We start from the raw sequence: 11,928 nt of genomic DNA, 5'->3' as shown, positions 1-11,928 counted from the left end.
TAAATACATCTTTAAAAAAATTTTTTTTCCAGGGTCATAGCATAACTGGCAGAGTCAGGATTTAAACTCAGGCAGTCTGGATCCACAGTCTCTAAAGGACTTAACCATACTAGATGAAATTGACAGATACCTGAGGTCCCTTCTGGTTCTGAGATGATTGTACCTATGTCTTTCAAAACATAATTGCATTTCTTTATTTCTTAAAAAATGAGATTGTGATACTCTTCCTGTCGACATCTTCATATTCTTTACTTTTTTGCATTAATTTGTCAGGCCTTATCACCTTACTCTTTAAGACGTGGTCCATTTTCCTCATTTGTTTTCTGTAGTTTTGGTGAATTAAAACACAATCTCTTGTGCTCATTATGTTTAAAATTGTGCTTTTTGCCCACAGGGCATGGGAGCCTCTTAACTCCATAGTTCAGGTTATTCTATAGCTTTGAAAATACTGATCTTGAGTGGCTTCCTAGGTCATACTGTCTGATATTGTGGAAAGTTGCCAGCCATAATGATAAGGGCTTTGATCAGGATTCTAAGGCTTCTGGAATTGCAATCATTTTATGAATCCTCTGGTTTAATATAAAGTAAAAAGATTAATTACTATATCTAAGGCCCTGGGGCAGAATATATATATATATATGTGTGTGTGTGTGTGTGTGTGTGTGTGTAAGCAATCACATATGCTTTCATTTTTTGGGCCTATATTATTTTTAAAGATGCTACTTGTATATGGTTTAAAGTTTCAAACTATACCAGAAGTGTGTAGTAAAAAATGGGCTTGCTTTCTACCTTTGACCTCCAATGATCTGTTTTTCCCTACTGAGAGTTCAGCATAATAGGCAATGTACATATAGCATATGTGTGCATGTAAGGGCACTTGAGCTCACCAACACACTCATTCCCCTTTATAAAACAGAAGTGGTAGCATACTATACACATGGTTCTGCACTTGGCTCTTTTCATATAAAAATGTTAGGTGTGGTTTTTGTTTTTTTTTTTTCTCCTTAGTAAGAAGTAACTGCGTCCAAGTGACAGATTTGCTTTACTCAATAGATTATGTTTTAGCACTGTTATTTTGACCCTTAGGGAACACCGGTGTGTTTGAATTTTTGTGAGGACGTGTTACTGCTCTGAAACTAAAAATTTCTAAGATAGTTTTATATTTTATTGAGAGTTGGAGATGTGGAGTAGCATTTCTTCAAAACTCTTTTTTTCTTAGGAAAAGAATTCCATGGCAATATCATTAAAGTGTCCTTTGCTACCAGAAGACCTGAATTCATGAGAGGAGGTGGAAGTGGAGGTGGGCGACGAGGTAAGTCACTTGTTTCTCATAGGCCTGGATATTGTACAAAGGGTTTCAGGCCTGGATATTGTACAGAGGGTTTAAATTTGAGTCCATGTTCTTTCTCTGTTGTGTGAACTACTCCACAGGTTTTTTTTCCTTCTGTCTTAAAGTGAGAGTGGGTACTGAAAGGAGATTTGGTAAATAGGTGTCATAATAGCTAAGTAAGTAGTTGGAAGAAAATTTTAGAAGTACTTTTGGAAAGCTTTGTGGCAGTTTGTTATTCACCTGGAGATCAGGAGGCAATTGTTTAAGTGATACCTAATTAGGTAATCAGACCAGCTTCTAAGTTCCCTGATAGAATTTCTACCACCTTGTTCATTTCTATTGCGTTTAATTCCTTAGATTTGGAATATGTCTTCTGTACTTTTATCACTGACATTCTCAAACCAAGGAGAGTATTCTAGAAAGTTTGAAGTTTAGTGCATTTTTGCACTGTAATATGTGCCTGAGGTCTTTTCCCACTTTTCTTGGATTTACTAATAATAAGTAAAGCCTCAAATGAAAGATTCAGAGTTTTACCATAAGGGGTTAATTTTGGAGCGGCCACCAAATTATTGATGGTTACTTGCTCTTAGTTCTTTCATATGGTGCTTTTCCTCTGCTGGGTTTAATGTTGGCTGCTGATTTTTCTCTCCCACCCTTCTTTCCCTTAGGCCGTGGAGGATATAGAGGTCGTGGAGGCTTTCAGGGGAGAGGTGGAGACCCCAAAAGTGGAGACTGGGTTTGCCCTAATCCGTAAGTATCCAGTTTATTCTGGCGGTAGTAGGAGTTGGGGTTGGAAGATACAAGAGGGGTTTCTGATTGAATTAGAAACTATTGAATGTTTTTTTTTTTTTTTAATTTTCCCCCTTTCTCAGGTCATGTGGAAATATGAACTTTGCTCGAAGGAATTCTTGCAACCAGTGTAATGAGCCCAGACCAGAGGACTCTCGTCCCTCAGGAGGAGGTGGGTCCGCTGTTAACAGCATCTACATGGCATTTATCTTCTGACTGGCATTAGGGATGCTTTACATTATCATTCTGGCCTCACTGGTTTGCATCTCTGCCTTGCAGATTTCCGGGGAAGAGGCTACGGTGGAGAGAGGGGCTATAGAGGTCGTGGGGGCAGAGGTGGAGACCGAGGAGGCTATGGCGCAGACAGGAGCAGCGGTGGCTACGGAGGAGACAGAAGTGGTGGCGGCGGCTATGGAGGAGACAGAAGTGGGGGTGGCTATGGTGGAGACAGAAGTGGGGGTGGCTATGGTGGGGACCGAGGAGGCGGTTATGGTGGGGACCGAGGAGGCGGCTACGGGGGAGACCGAGGAGGTGGCTACGGAGGAGACCGAGGAGGCGGCTATGGAGGAGACCGAGGAGGCGGCTACGGAGGTGACCGAGGAGGAGGCTATGGTGGAGACCGAGGCGGTTATGGAGGAGACCGCAGTGGGGGGGGCTATGGAGGAGACCGCGGTGGTGGCGGGGGCTACGGTGGAGACCGAGGTGGCGGCTACGGAGGAGACAGAAGTGGGGGCGGCTATGGAGGAGACCGAGGAGGCTATGGAGGCAAAATGGGAGGAAGGTGAGTATTAGAATGTATTTGTTAATCTTTTTACCTCACTGCTCACTAGGCTTTAGGATCTGAGCCCTTTTTGTCACATTTTCTTAATGTCCAGTTTTTTTAGAACTTGAATTTTTCTTTGGAAGCTCTCAGTGAGGATGCAGAAGATTCATTTAGTTTTCTGTTTAGACTAAATGTTTTTCTAAACTAGAAACTAGTTTTTCTAAAACTCAGTTTTGTTTTGGAAATTGTTTCATAAATCTTTATATTGGTATGAGTACGTATATATGAACGTATGCTGTTTTTCCTCATGGCTAAAGATAATTGAGATTGAGTGATAATCTGAAACTATGTAAATCAGAGGTTCTTAATCTAAGTGAGGGGGAGCACACCTTTCATAGGAGTGTGTTTTCTGAAATCCTATGTGTTGTGCCACCCTGTAGTTCCTCTGGAGATTCTTGTAAAACCTTTTCCAGATGAAAATTGCTGATGGTACTGATCGGAGTGTTGTGCACGTGAATGGCATAGAGGCAGGAGAAGTTGAATGACCAGTCATTTGAAAGAACTTCAGTTATTATGCTAAGCATCTGTATGCTAGAGGCAGTATAGGGTAGTGAGAATTAGTATAACACATGGTTAAGAGCATGGAGTTTAGAGACAAGACTTCTCTGGGTTCACATTGTGTCTCCACCACTTACTGTGTGACCTTAGGCAAGTTACTTAACCATTTGGAGCATCAGTGTTTCTCATCTATAAAATGGGGCCAATAATACCTCCTTTGTGGAGTCAGATTAGATTATGTTATGACAGTTCCTGGCCCATAGTAAGTGCTATATAATTGTTAGCCATTAGTAATTCTCTTTTGAGCCCTTCTGTGTAGCAAATGCTGTGGAGTGTCTTTATATTCTTTAGTTGGAGTCCTTTCCACCCCATGAGGTAGATTTATTTTCCATTTTATGGAGTAAGAAACACTGAGTAACTTTTCCAAGGTCACATAGTAAGTGGCAGACTCAGAATTCTTATATGAAGATATTTGTTTGCCTAATTCTGTTAAGCCACTCTTGTATTTAGAGTGCTGGAATTGGCACAGTCCCTGACCTCCAGAAATATCACAGTGGTTTGGAGTCCTTATTCTAGATGGGAAGTTTTTAAGAGAGTTACTGATAGCAAAAAGCTGCTTCTAGGAACTTTGTGGGTCTTAAAGCTAATATCAAGCACCTTCTATGAGTGGAGAAATAAATTAGGTATGGTGTCATTCTTAACAGAAATTGTCAAGCCGACGCCAGTCACCAACACCCTAAGGAAGTGTCTTGATGCTCCCACTTGGTAGAAAATTAGAATTTAGTCTGGCTCTTTATTTTTCATTCCTAGAAACGACTACAGAAATGATCAGCGCAACCGACCATACTGATGACTGTTTTGAATGTTCCTTTGTCTCTGACATGATCCATAGTGAAATTGCCAGAGTTTTGCCTGCTGCTTTCCTCGTGGCCTCTTCTTGGGTAGTGAAATTAAGTGACATTTGGATTTTTATTTGGGTGGGAGGGCTGGGACAGTTTTTCTTTTAGAAATGTCCATTGAAATTTCCCCATTTAGTTTCCAACCTCCTTTCCAACCCTTGAAGCTAAGTGCGTTGTAAAATATTGCCAAAATGGAAAGTGTTTTGTATTACTGCAATAAAGGCTGCTTGTTTTGTGGACTTTTGTACATTAGTGCATTGTTCTATCACACTCAGGTTTCAGTTCTAGTAGACTCTAACCCTGAAGAATTAATGTGTTGTTTCATTAACTTAAAATGTTACTTTGAACAAGACTGAGTTCCTACTCTGTTTAGAGTAGTAGTTTGCAAGAATGACTGCATGTCAATTACCTGAGGAGGTTGTCAAAATTACAGATTCCTAGGCCTCACCTCAGGTCTATTGGATCAGAAATTGTTAAGTGTTGGGGGTGGGGTCTAGGAGTCTGTATCAAGCTCACCAGATGGTTTTTTATATAGTTAGTTTAATTGCAGTTTATAGTTGTGATTCAGTTATTTAGGGCAGTGTTCTAGATGCTATGAATGTGAGGTCTAAGGGCTAGGTAGGAAGAGTAAAGATTTGGTAAGCCAGAGTCCAGATACCAGTGTGTATCTCTCCTACCCTTACCAAGGGTGAGGCATCGCACCAGATGCTGGATATGTTGCCCATCAAGCAAATCATTATACAGTCTGAGAAGTGCTCCAATAAGTACAGGGTGCTTTGAAGGCTGATTGGAAGGACACTTAATTCAGTCATATGGGATTGAAGAGGCTTGGTAAGTCTTGAGGGAAGAGAAGAATTGACCAATGATGAAGGCTGGGTGAGGAAATGGTGTTCTTAGCAGAAAACTAATGACATGAACAAGCAAGTCAGGAATTAAGAGAAAGAATGAAGAACAAACTCTGCATTTGAGAACTGTATGTAGTGTATTGTGATTATAGGGGGGGGGGAGTTCAAGGAGAGGCCTGCAAAAGGTAAGACGGAGAGGTAAACAAGCTTGATGAGAAAGTCCTTGCATTTCATTTTCCCCTGCCTCCAAATAGGGAGTCCTTAAAAGATTTTAACCAGAGGAGTGGCCTGACCTGAGTGGCATCACCTGAAAAATGCTTATGTGGAGATACTGGACTGGAGACAGAATGGTAAGCCAGGTGAGAGATACTGGTCTGAGCTCAGATAGTGACTGGATGAACAGGCGATAACTAAATTGATGTGAGAAGTGAGGAGGGACATTTGGCAAGATTTGGCTGGATGTCAGAAATTGTGAGGTGAGGAATCAGGTTTCTGGCCTGGTAATTGGGTAGAAATGCTATTCATTTAAATAATAGACACTGGGAAAGAAACGGATTGGCAAACAAGATGAGGGGAGTGATTTCATTAGGCAGCTTAGAAAACTGGCATTCAACATTATGCACCCTGATTTTTTTCTTTCTTTCTTTTCTTTTTTTTTTAAGATTTTATTTGAGAGGGAGAAAGAGAACACCCATGATTGGGGGAGAAGGGCAGAGGGAGAGAGAAGCAAGTTCTCTGCCTGATGCAGGGAATCGATACCAGGACTCTGGGATCATGACCTGAGCTGAAGGCAGATACTTAACCGACTGAGCCTCCCAGATGCCCCTGAATTTTTTCTTTACTGACTTGTCTCTGCTAGTTTCTCTATTTGACCTTCACATGTTGAAAGTTTCTCAGGGCTTGTTCTGATCACCTTTCTCTTTCTGTTTACATCTACTTTTATCCTGGAAGAACTCTTTCAGACTGTGGCTTTAAATACCATCTAATAGGGGATCCCTCGGTGGCGCAGCGGTTTGGCGCCTGCCTTTGGCCCAGGGCGCGATCCTGGAGACCCGGGATCGAATCCCACGTCGGGCTCCCGGTGCATGGAGCCTGCTTCTCCCTCTGCCTGTGTCTCTGCCTCTCTCTCTCTCTCTGTGACTATCATAAATAAATAAAAATTAAAAAAAAAAAATTAAAAAAAAAATAAATACCATCTAATACAGTGATGACTACCAAATTTAAGTCTCTAGTTTTGACCTCTGCCCTTAACTCTGGATTATATTCACCTTCCTACTTGACCTTTTCATTAGGATGTATTGAACAGAAACGTGTGTGTGTGTGTGTGTGTGTGTGTGTGTGTGTGTGTGTGTGTGTCGCTCTGCCAGGACTAAATAGAACTTTTGATCTCCCTTTCCGGATCAGTTTCTCTCTTCCTAGGCTTCCTCATCTCAGTAAATGTCTTCACTGTCCTTCCAGACCGGATAGAAAACTTAAGATTTTACACTTAATTTCACTTTCATCTTGTGCCTGCAGATCTTTTTAATTTTATCTCCAAAATATATCCCGAAACCATCTTTATATTTTTGCTTACAATCCTGGTATGAACTATAATCCTCTCTTCCATACAATTGCAAAGCGCATTAATAGGTCCCCCTGCACAGCCGTCTTCTCTAAAATCTGTTTTTCCCATAGCAGCCAAATGATACTGTAAGTATGTGAATGATGGTGCCGTGCTTTCTTAAAAGCCTTTCATTGACTTTTTTGTTTAAATTTTTTAGTAGTCTCCATGCCCAGTGTGGGGTTTAAACTTACAACTTGAGATTGAATCTCATGCTCCACCTTCTGAGCCAGCCAGGTGCACCCCATTGCTATAAATTCCTTACTCTGCCTTCAAAGCCCTTATGATCTGGCCTGTCTCTCTCTCCAACCTTACTATGTGACATTTATCCATATTTACCTTGCTTTAACTACATTGATCTTGCAAGTAGCCAACATACAGAACATCATTAGTTTCAGATGTAGTGTTTCAATAATTTTTTAGTTGTGTATAACACCCAGTGCTCATCACATCATGTGCCTAATGCCCATCACCAATTACCCTATCCCTTCATTACCCCCACCTACCCCATCTACCTACCAACTCTGTTTGTTTTCCATAGTCTTTCATGGTTGGTTTCCCTCTGATTTCTTCCCACATTCAGTTTTCCCTCCCTTCTCCTATTATCTACTGTACTGTTTCTTACATTCCACATATCATAATTCATATTGGTACCAAATAAGCTTCTGCTTCAGTATCTTTGCATATCCTTTGTCTAGGATTCTCCTTCCTCAAATATTCACATGGCTGACACCTTTTCACTGCAGTGTTGGGTCAGATTTCACCCCTTGTCCCGGCCTTCCTATTAAAAACCCTACCTCAGGGATCCCTGGGTGGCGCAGCGGTTTGGCGCCTGCCTTTGGCCCAGGGCGCGATCCCGGAGACCCGGGATCGAATCCCACGTCGGGCTCCCGGTGTATGGAGCCTGCTTCTCCCTCTGCCTGTGTCTCTGCCTCTCTCTCTCACTGTGTGCCTATCATAAATAAATAAAAAAACAAACAAACAAACAAAAATTAAAAAAAACCCTAACTCAGTGACTCTCATATCACCTCTTATAATGTCATCACAATATCTATCACTATTTGGAATGACCTTTTTGTGGTTGTCAATTTCTCTTTTCTCCATTAGAATATAAGCTCCAGGAAGATAGGGAACCTTATCTTTTGTTCACTGTTCTACTACCGAGAACAGAGTAGGTACTCCATGAATATTGACTAAATGAATGAGTTTGTTATACAGATTTGAGATTAATGAGAGCTATTAATATATAAATGGTAATTAAAGTGCTAGTGGATATAATTATAGTAAGACTGTTTAGAGTACTGCTTCACCACCGAAGCTGTATACTTGAGGAAGTTTAAAACACAAGGCTGCTGGGTTCCACTCCAAAACAATGAAATCTGTTAGGTCTAGGCATTTAAAAAAAAAAAAAAAGAGCCCCAATTGATTTTATTTATTTATTTTTTTTAATTTTTATTTATTTATGATAGGCACACAGTGAGAGAGAGAGAGAGGCAGAGACACAGGCAGAGGGAGAAGCAGGCTCCATGTACCGGGAGCCCGACGTGGGATTCGATCCCGGGTCTCCAGGATCGTGCCCTGGGCCAAAGGCAGGCGCTAAACCGCTGCGCCACCCAGGGATCCCCCCAATTGATTTTAATGGTTTGGAGAGACAGCATGTAGAGAGAGAAGAGGACAGGACTCTGAGAAATACTAATATTTAAGAGACAATAGAAGAGGATCCTGAGAGACTGGGAATGGCCAGTGAGGTGTTGGTAGAAACCAAGGAAAGAGTGGATTTTAAGGAGGGAGAAGCCAGGCCAAGTCATGCAAAGGATAAAAAAGCACCTCATGCTGTAACATGGAGATTGTGAATTCTCTTACCATAGGGTTTCTCAGCCTTGGTACTACTGATACTTGGATTGGGTAATTCTTTTTCTTTTTTCTTTTTTTTTAACGATTATTTATTATTTATTTATTTAAAAGATTTTATTTATTCATGAGATGCAGAGAGAGAGAGAGGCAGAGACACAGGCAGAGGGAGAAGCAGGCTCCCTGCAAAGAGCCTGTGTGGGACTTGATCCCCGGTCTCCAGGATCACGCTCTGGGCTGAAGGCAGGTGCTAAACCACTGAGCCACTCAGGGATCCCCATTATTTATTTATTTATTCATGAGAGACACAGAGTGAGAGGCAGAGGGAGAAGCAGGCTCCGTGCAGGGAGCCTGATTCAGGACTTGATCCCAGGACCACAGGATCACTCCCTGAGCTGAAGGCAGATGCTTAACTGCTGAGTCATCCAGGCATCCCAGATTAGATAATTCTGTGCTGTGAGGGGCTGCCTTGTGCCTTATAGGATGTTTAGCAGCATTGCTGGCCTCTACCACAAGACACCAGTAGCAGCCCCCAGTTGTGACAACTAAAAGTGTCTCCCAACATTGTCAAATGTCCTTTGTGGGGCAGAATTGCCCCCTTTGAGATCCACGGCCTTAGCAAAAGGCATTTTGGTAGAGAATTGAATTCTGAACCCAAACTGAAGTGGAATGATGAATAATAGAAATTAGAGAAATGACGATTGGTAATGGGGACAACTAAGAATCTTGAATATGAAGGGTGGTTAGAGGTGGTGTAAGTTAAGAAGAGGAGGCATCTAGGCAGGAATCTGGGTTTGTGGGAGGTTATTTTTAAGATGGGTGAGAATTAGCATGTTTATACACTACTTGCAAAGAGATGGGGGACAGTTGAAGGAATGATGACCAGAACCCTGGTGAAGGATTTGCCTTAGAATGCCTCTTTCATTGTTACTGGTCGTAAGGATAGTTGCCAGTAGTAATGGTAACAGATGATTAATATCTCTTGGGAGGTTCTTAATGTGCCTGGCATTGTTATAAGCAATCTGTGTTAACTAATTTTCACAGCAATGCTGTCAACCAGGGAGGTATAGGAAACACTTAAGAGGTGAATGGTATGATTTTGATTGCCACTTGGCTTTTCATAGGATACAGTGAGGAACAGAGGCAGTCGGAGGCTAAGCAACTTGCCTAGGTCAGATCTCTAGTGAATGGCAGAGTCAGGATTCTAATCCAAGGATCTGGCCTCAGAGCCTATGCTCTTTACTGTGTACAAGGATGCTTATAACAGAGGTGGCAGGAAGTTGAGGTAATTCCATCTGATGTCTTCCCCCCGCACCCAACCATGTATAGTAAAATTTAATGGTGTGCTGAGAGTTGGAGAATATTATAGAAAGTTTGAAGAGATTGTAGTAAATATGAGGAAAGTATTAATGACTAGGAATCCATAAAATTGCCAGACAATAAGAGGTCAGTTAACATAAGGGGCAAGTGTTTTGTGGGTACAGTCTGGATGGTTGTGATTTTTCTCCATCTTTAATCAGCAACCTATTTATAGGAACAGGCAGTTTGATTCAGGGTTTGTTTGGGATTTTACTTGTCAGAAATTAGTAATCTAAATAATTTTTTTTAAATTTTATTTCTTTATCCATGAGAGACACACAGAGGCAGAGACACAGGCTCCATGCAGGTTGCCTGATAATGGGACTTGACCCCGAGACTCCAGGATCACGCCATGGGCCGAAGGCAGGCACCTAACCACTGAGCCACCTAGGCATCCCTAAATAAAAATTTCTGATTTGTCTTCAACCTAGTGGAGTATGAAAAGAGTGAGGATAGTAGTCGATAGGTGAAGTACAGGGTGAGTAAGAAGAAAAGGAAGTTATTGAATGTAGGGATGTCAAGAGCATAATGTTATTGAGATTCAAAGAACTGGTGGTGGGGATAAAAGGAGCTGGATAGATAGGAGGTTTGGGTTAGAAAGTAGATGTTCAGGATTTTGGAGATGAAGCAATTCCTGGGGATGACGGGCTAGGTAGGGGTGGAAGCAGGCGGCTGAAGTGAATGGAAGGGAAAAACATTTGTAGTTGAGATCAGGACCTGAGGAGCTGGGGTGTTACCATCATGGTGATAGCAAGACTAAGGTTCTGGCAATGAATGAGAGAAAATAGACCAGTGGACCAGAGGGTGGGATAACAGGAGAGCCAAGACCCTCATAGAAGCAGTGATTTTTTATATGAAGGTATCAGATAATGGTGATATTGGAAGGAATGGAGGAGGATGAGCAATACCCATGACTGTCATAAGTACAGGCAGATGGATGAGGGGAGGAGGGTATATATGTCTTATGTGGTTGTTCTTGCTGCCATCTGAGGGTGTATTCAGAGGTTTCATTAGAGAGGAGAGATGGGGCGCCTGGGTAGTTCATTTAAGCGTATGCCTTTGGCACCAGTTATGGTCTCTGGGTCCTAGGGCTGGGGATCGAGCCCTGTGTTGGGCTCCCTGTTTAGTGGGGATTCTGCGTCTCCCTCACCCTCTGTCCCTCCTTCCAACTTACTCTCTCTCTCTCAAATACATAAAATATTTAAAAACCAAGTCAAAGTTCAAGTAAGTGAATGTACCCTAGGATTAGACTTCAGATTTTTCTGACTCTACAGTCTGGGCTCTTTTTTTTTTTTTTTTAAATTTTTATTTATTTATGATAGTCACACAGAGAGAGAGAGAGAGAGAAAGAGAGAGAGAGGCAGAGACATAGGCAGAGGGAGAAGCAGGCTCCATGCACCGGGAGCCCGACGTGGGACTCAATCCCAGGTCTCTAGGATCGCGCCCTAGGCCAAAGGCAGGCGCTAAACCGCTGCGCCACCCAGGGATCCCTGGACTCTTTCTTTTTGATGGAGGATATAGATTGTTGGGATTGGTGTGGCAAGTCCTGTTGGCAAAGAGAAATAAGGCTTTAGTACAAATAGAGGAGAAACAGAAACAGTTTCAGAGGGTAAATAGTGGGCCTGTTACAGGATATGGCCCTGAGGAAGGCAGAAAGGTGGAGAAGAGACAGCAGAACTGGTTGGTCCTTTTTTTTTTTTTTTTTTTTTAAGATTTTATTTATTTATTTGTTCATGATAGACATGGGGGGGGGGGGCGCAGAGACACAGGCAGAGGGAGAAGCAGGCTCCATGACAGGAGCCCGATGTGGGACTCGATCCCAGGTCTCCAGGATCGTGCCCTGGGTCAAAGGCAGGCTTTAAACCACTGAGCCACCCAGGGATCCCCGAGTTGGTTGGTCTTAAGTATAGCCTCAGTGTCTCCTTACCACTGGA

At 42.3% G+C, this 11,928-nt stretch overlaps 1 protein-coding gene across 1 annotated transcript in view; it reads left to right on the top strand.

Moving 5' to 3' along the window:
• Positions 1-4,578, top strand: part of TAF15 (TATA-box binding protein associated factor 15) — a 31,326-nt gene extending 26,748 nt beyond the window's left edge. The window contains exons 12-16 of the mRNA XM_055321345.1: positions 1,220-1,312; positions 1,999-2,080; positions 2,203-2,291; positions 2,399-2,900; positions 4,251-4,578. Coding sequence (XP_055177320.1) covers positions 1,220-1,312; positions 1,999-2,080; positions 2,203-2,291; positions 2,399-2,900; positions 4,251-4,290 — 806 coding nt within the window. The 3' untranslated portion in view covers positions 4,291-4,578. The remainder of the gene's footprint in view (positions 1-1,219; positions 1,313-1,998; positions 2,081-2,202; positions 2,292-2,398; positions 2,901-4,250) is intronic.
• The last annotated feature ends 7,350 nt before the right edge of the window (positions 4,579-11,928 follow it).

The sequence above is a fragment of the Nyctereutes procyonoides genome, unplaced genomic scaffold (assembly GCF_905146905.1).
Source record: "Nyctereutes procyonoides isolate TBG_1078 unplaced genomic scaffold, NYPRO_anot_genome, whole genome shotgun sequence".
Lineage (NCBI taxonomy): Eukaryota > Metazoa > Chordata > Mammalia > Carnivora > Canidae > Nyctereutes > Nyctereutes procyonoides.
The sequence above is the reverse complement of the archived record's forward strand: the minus strand, read 5'-3'. Positions and strand labels throughout refer to the sequence as shown.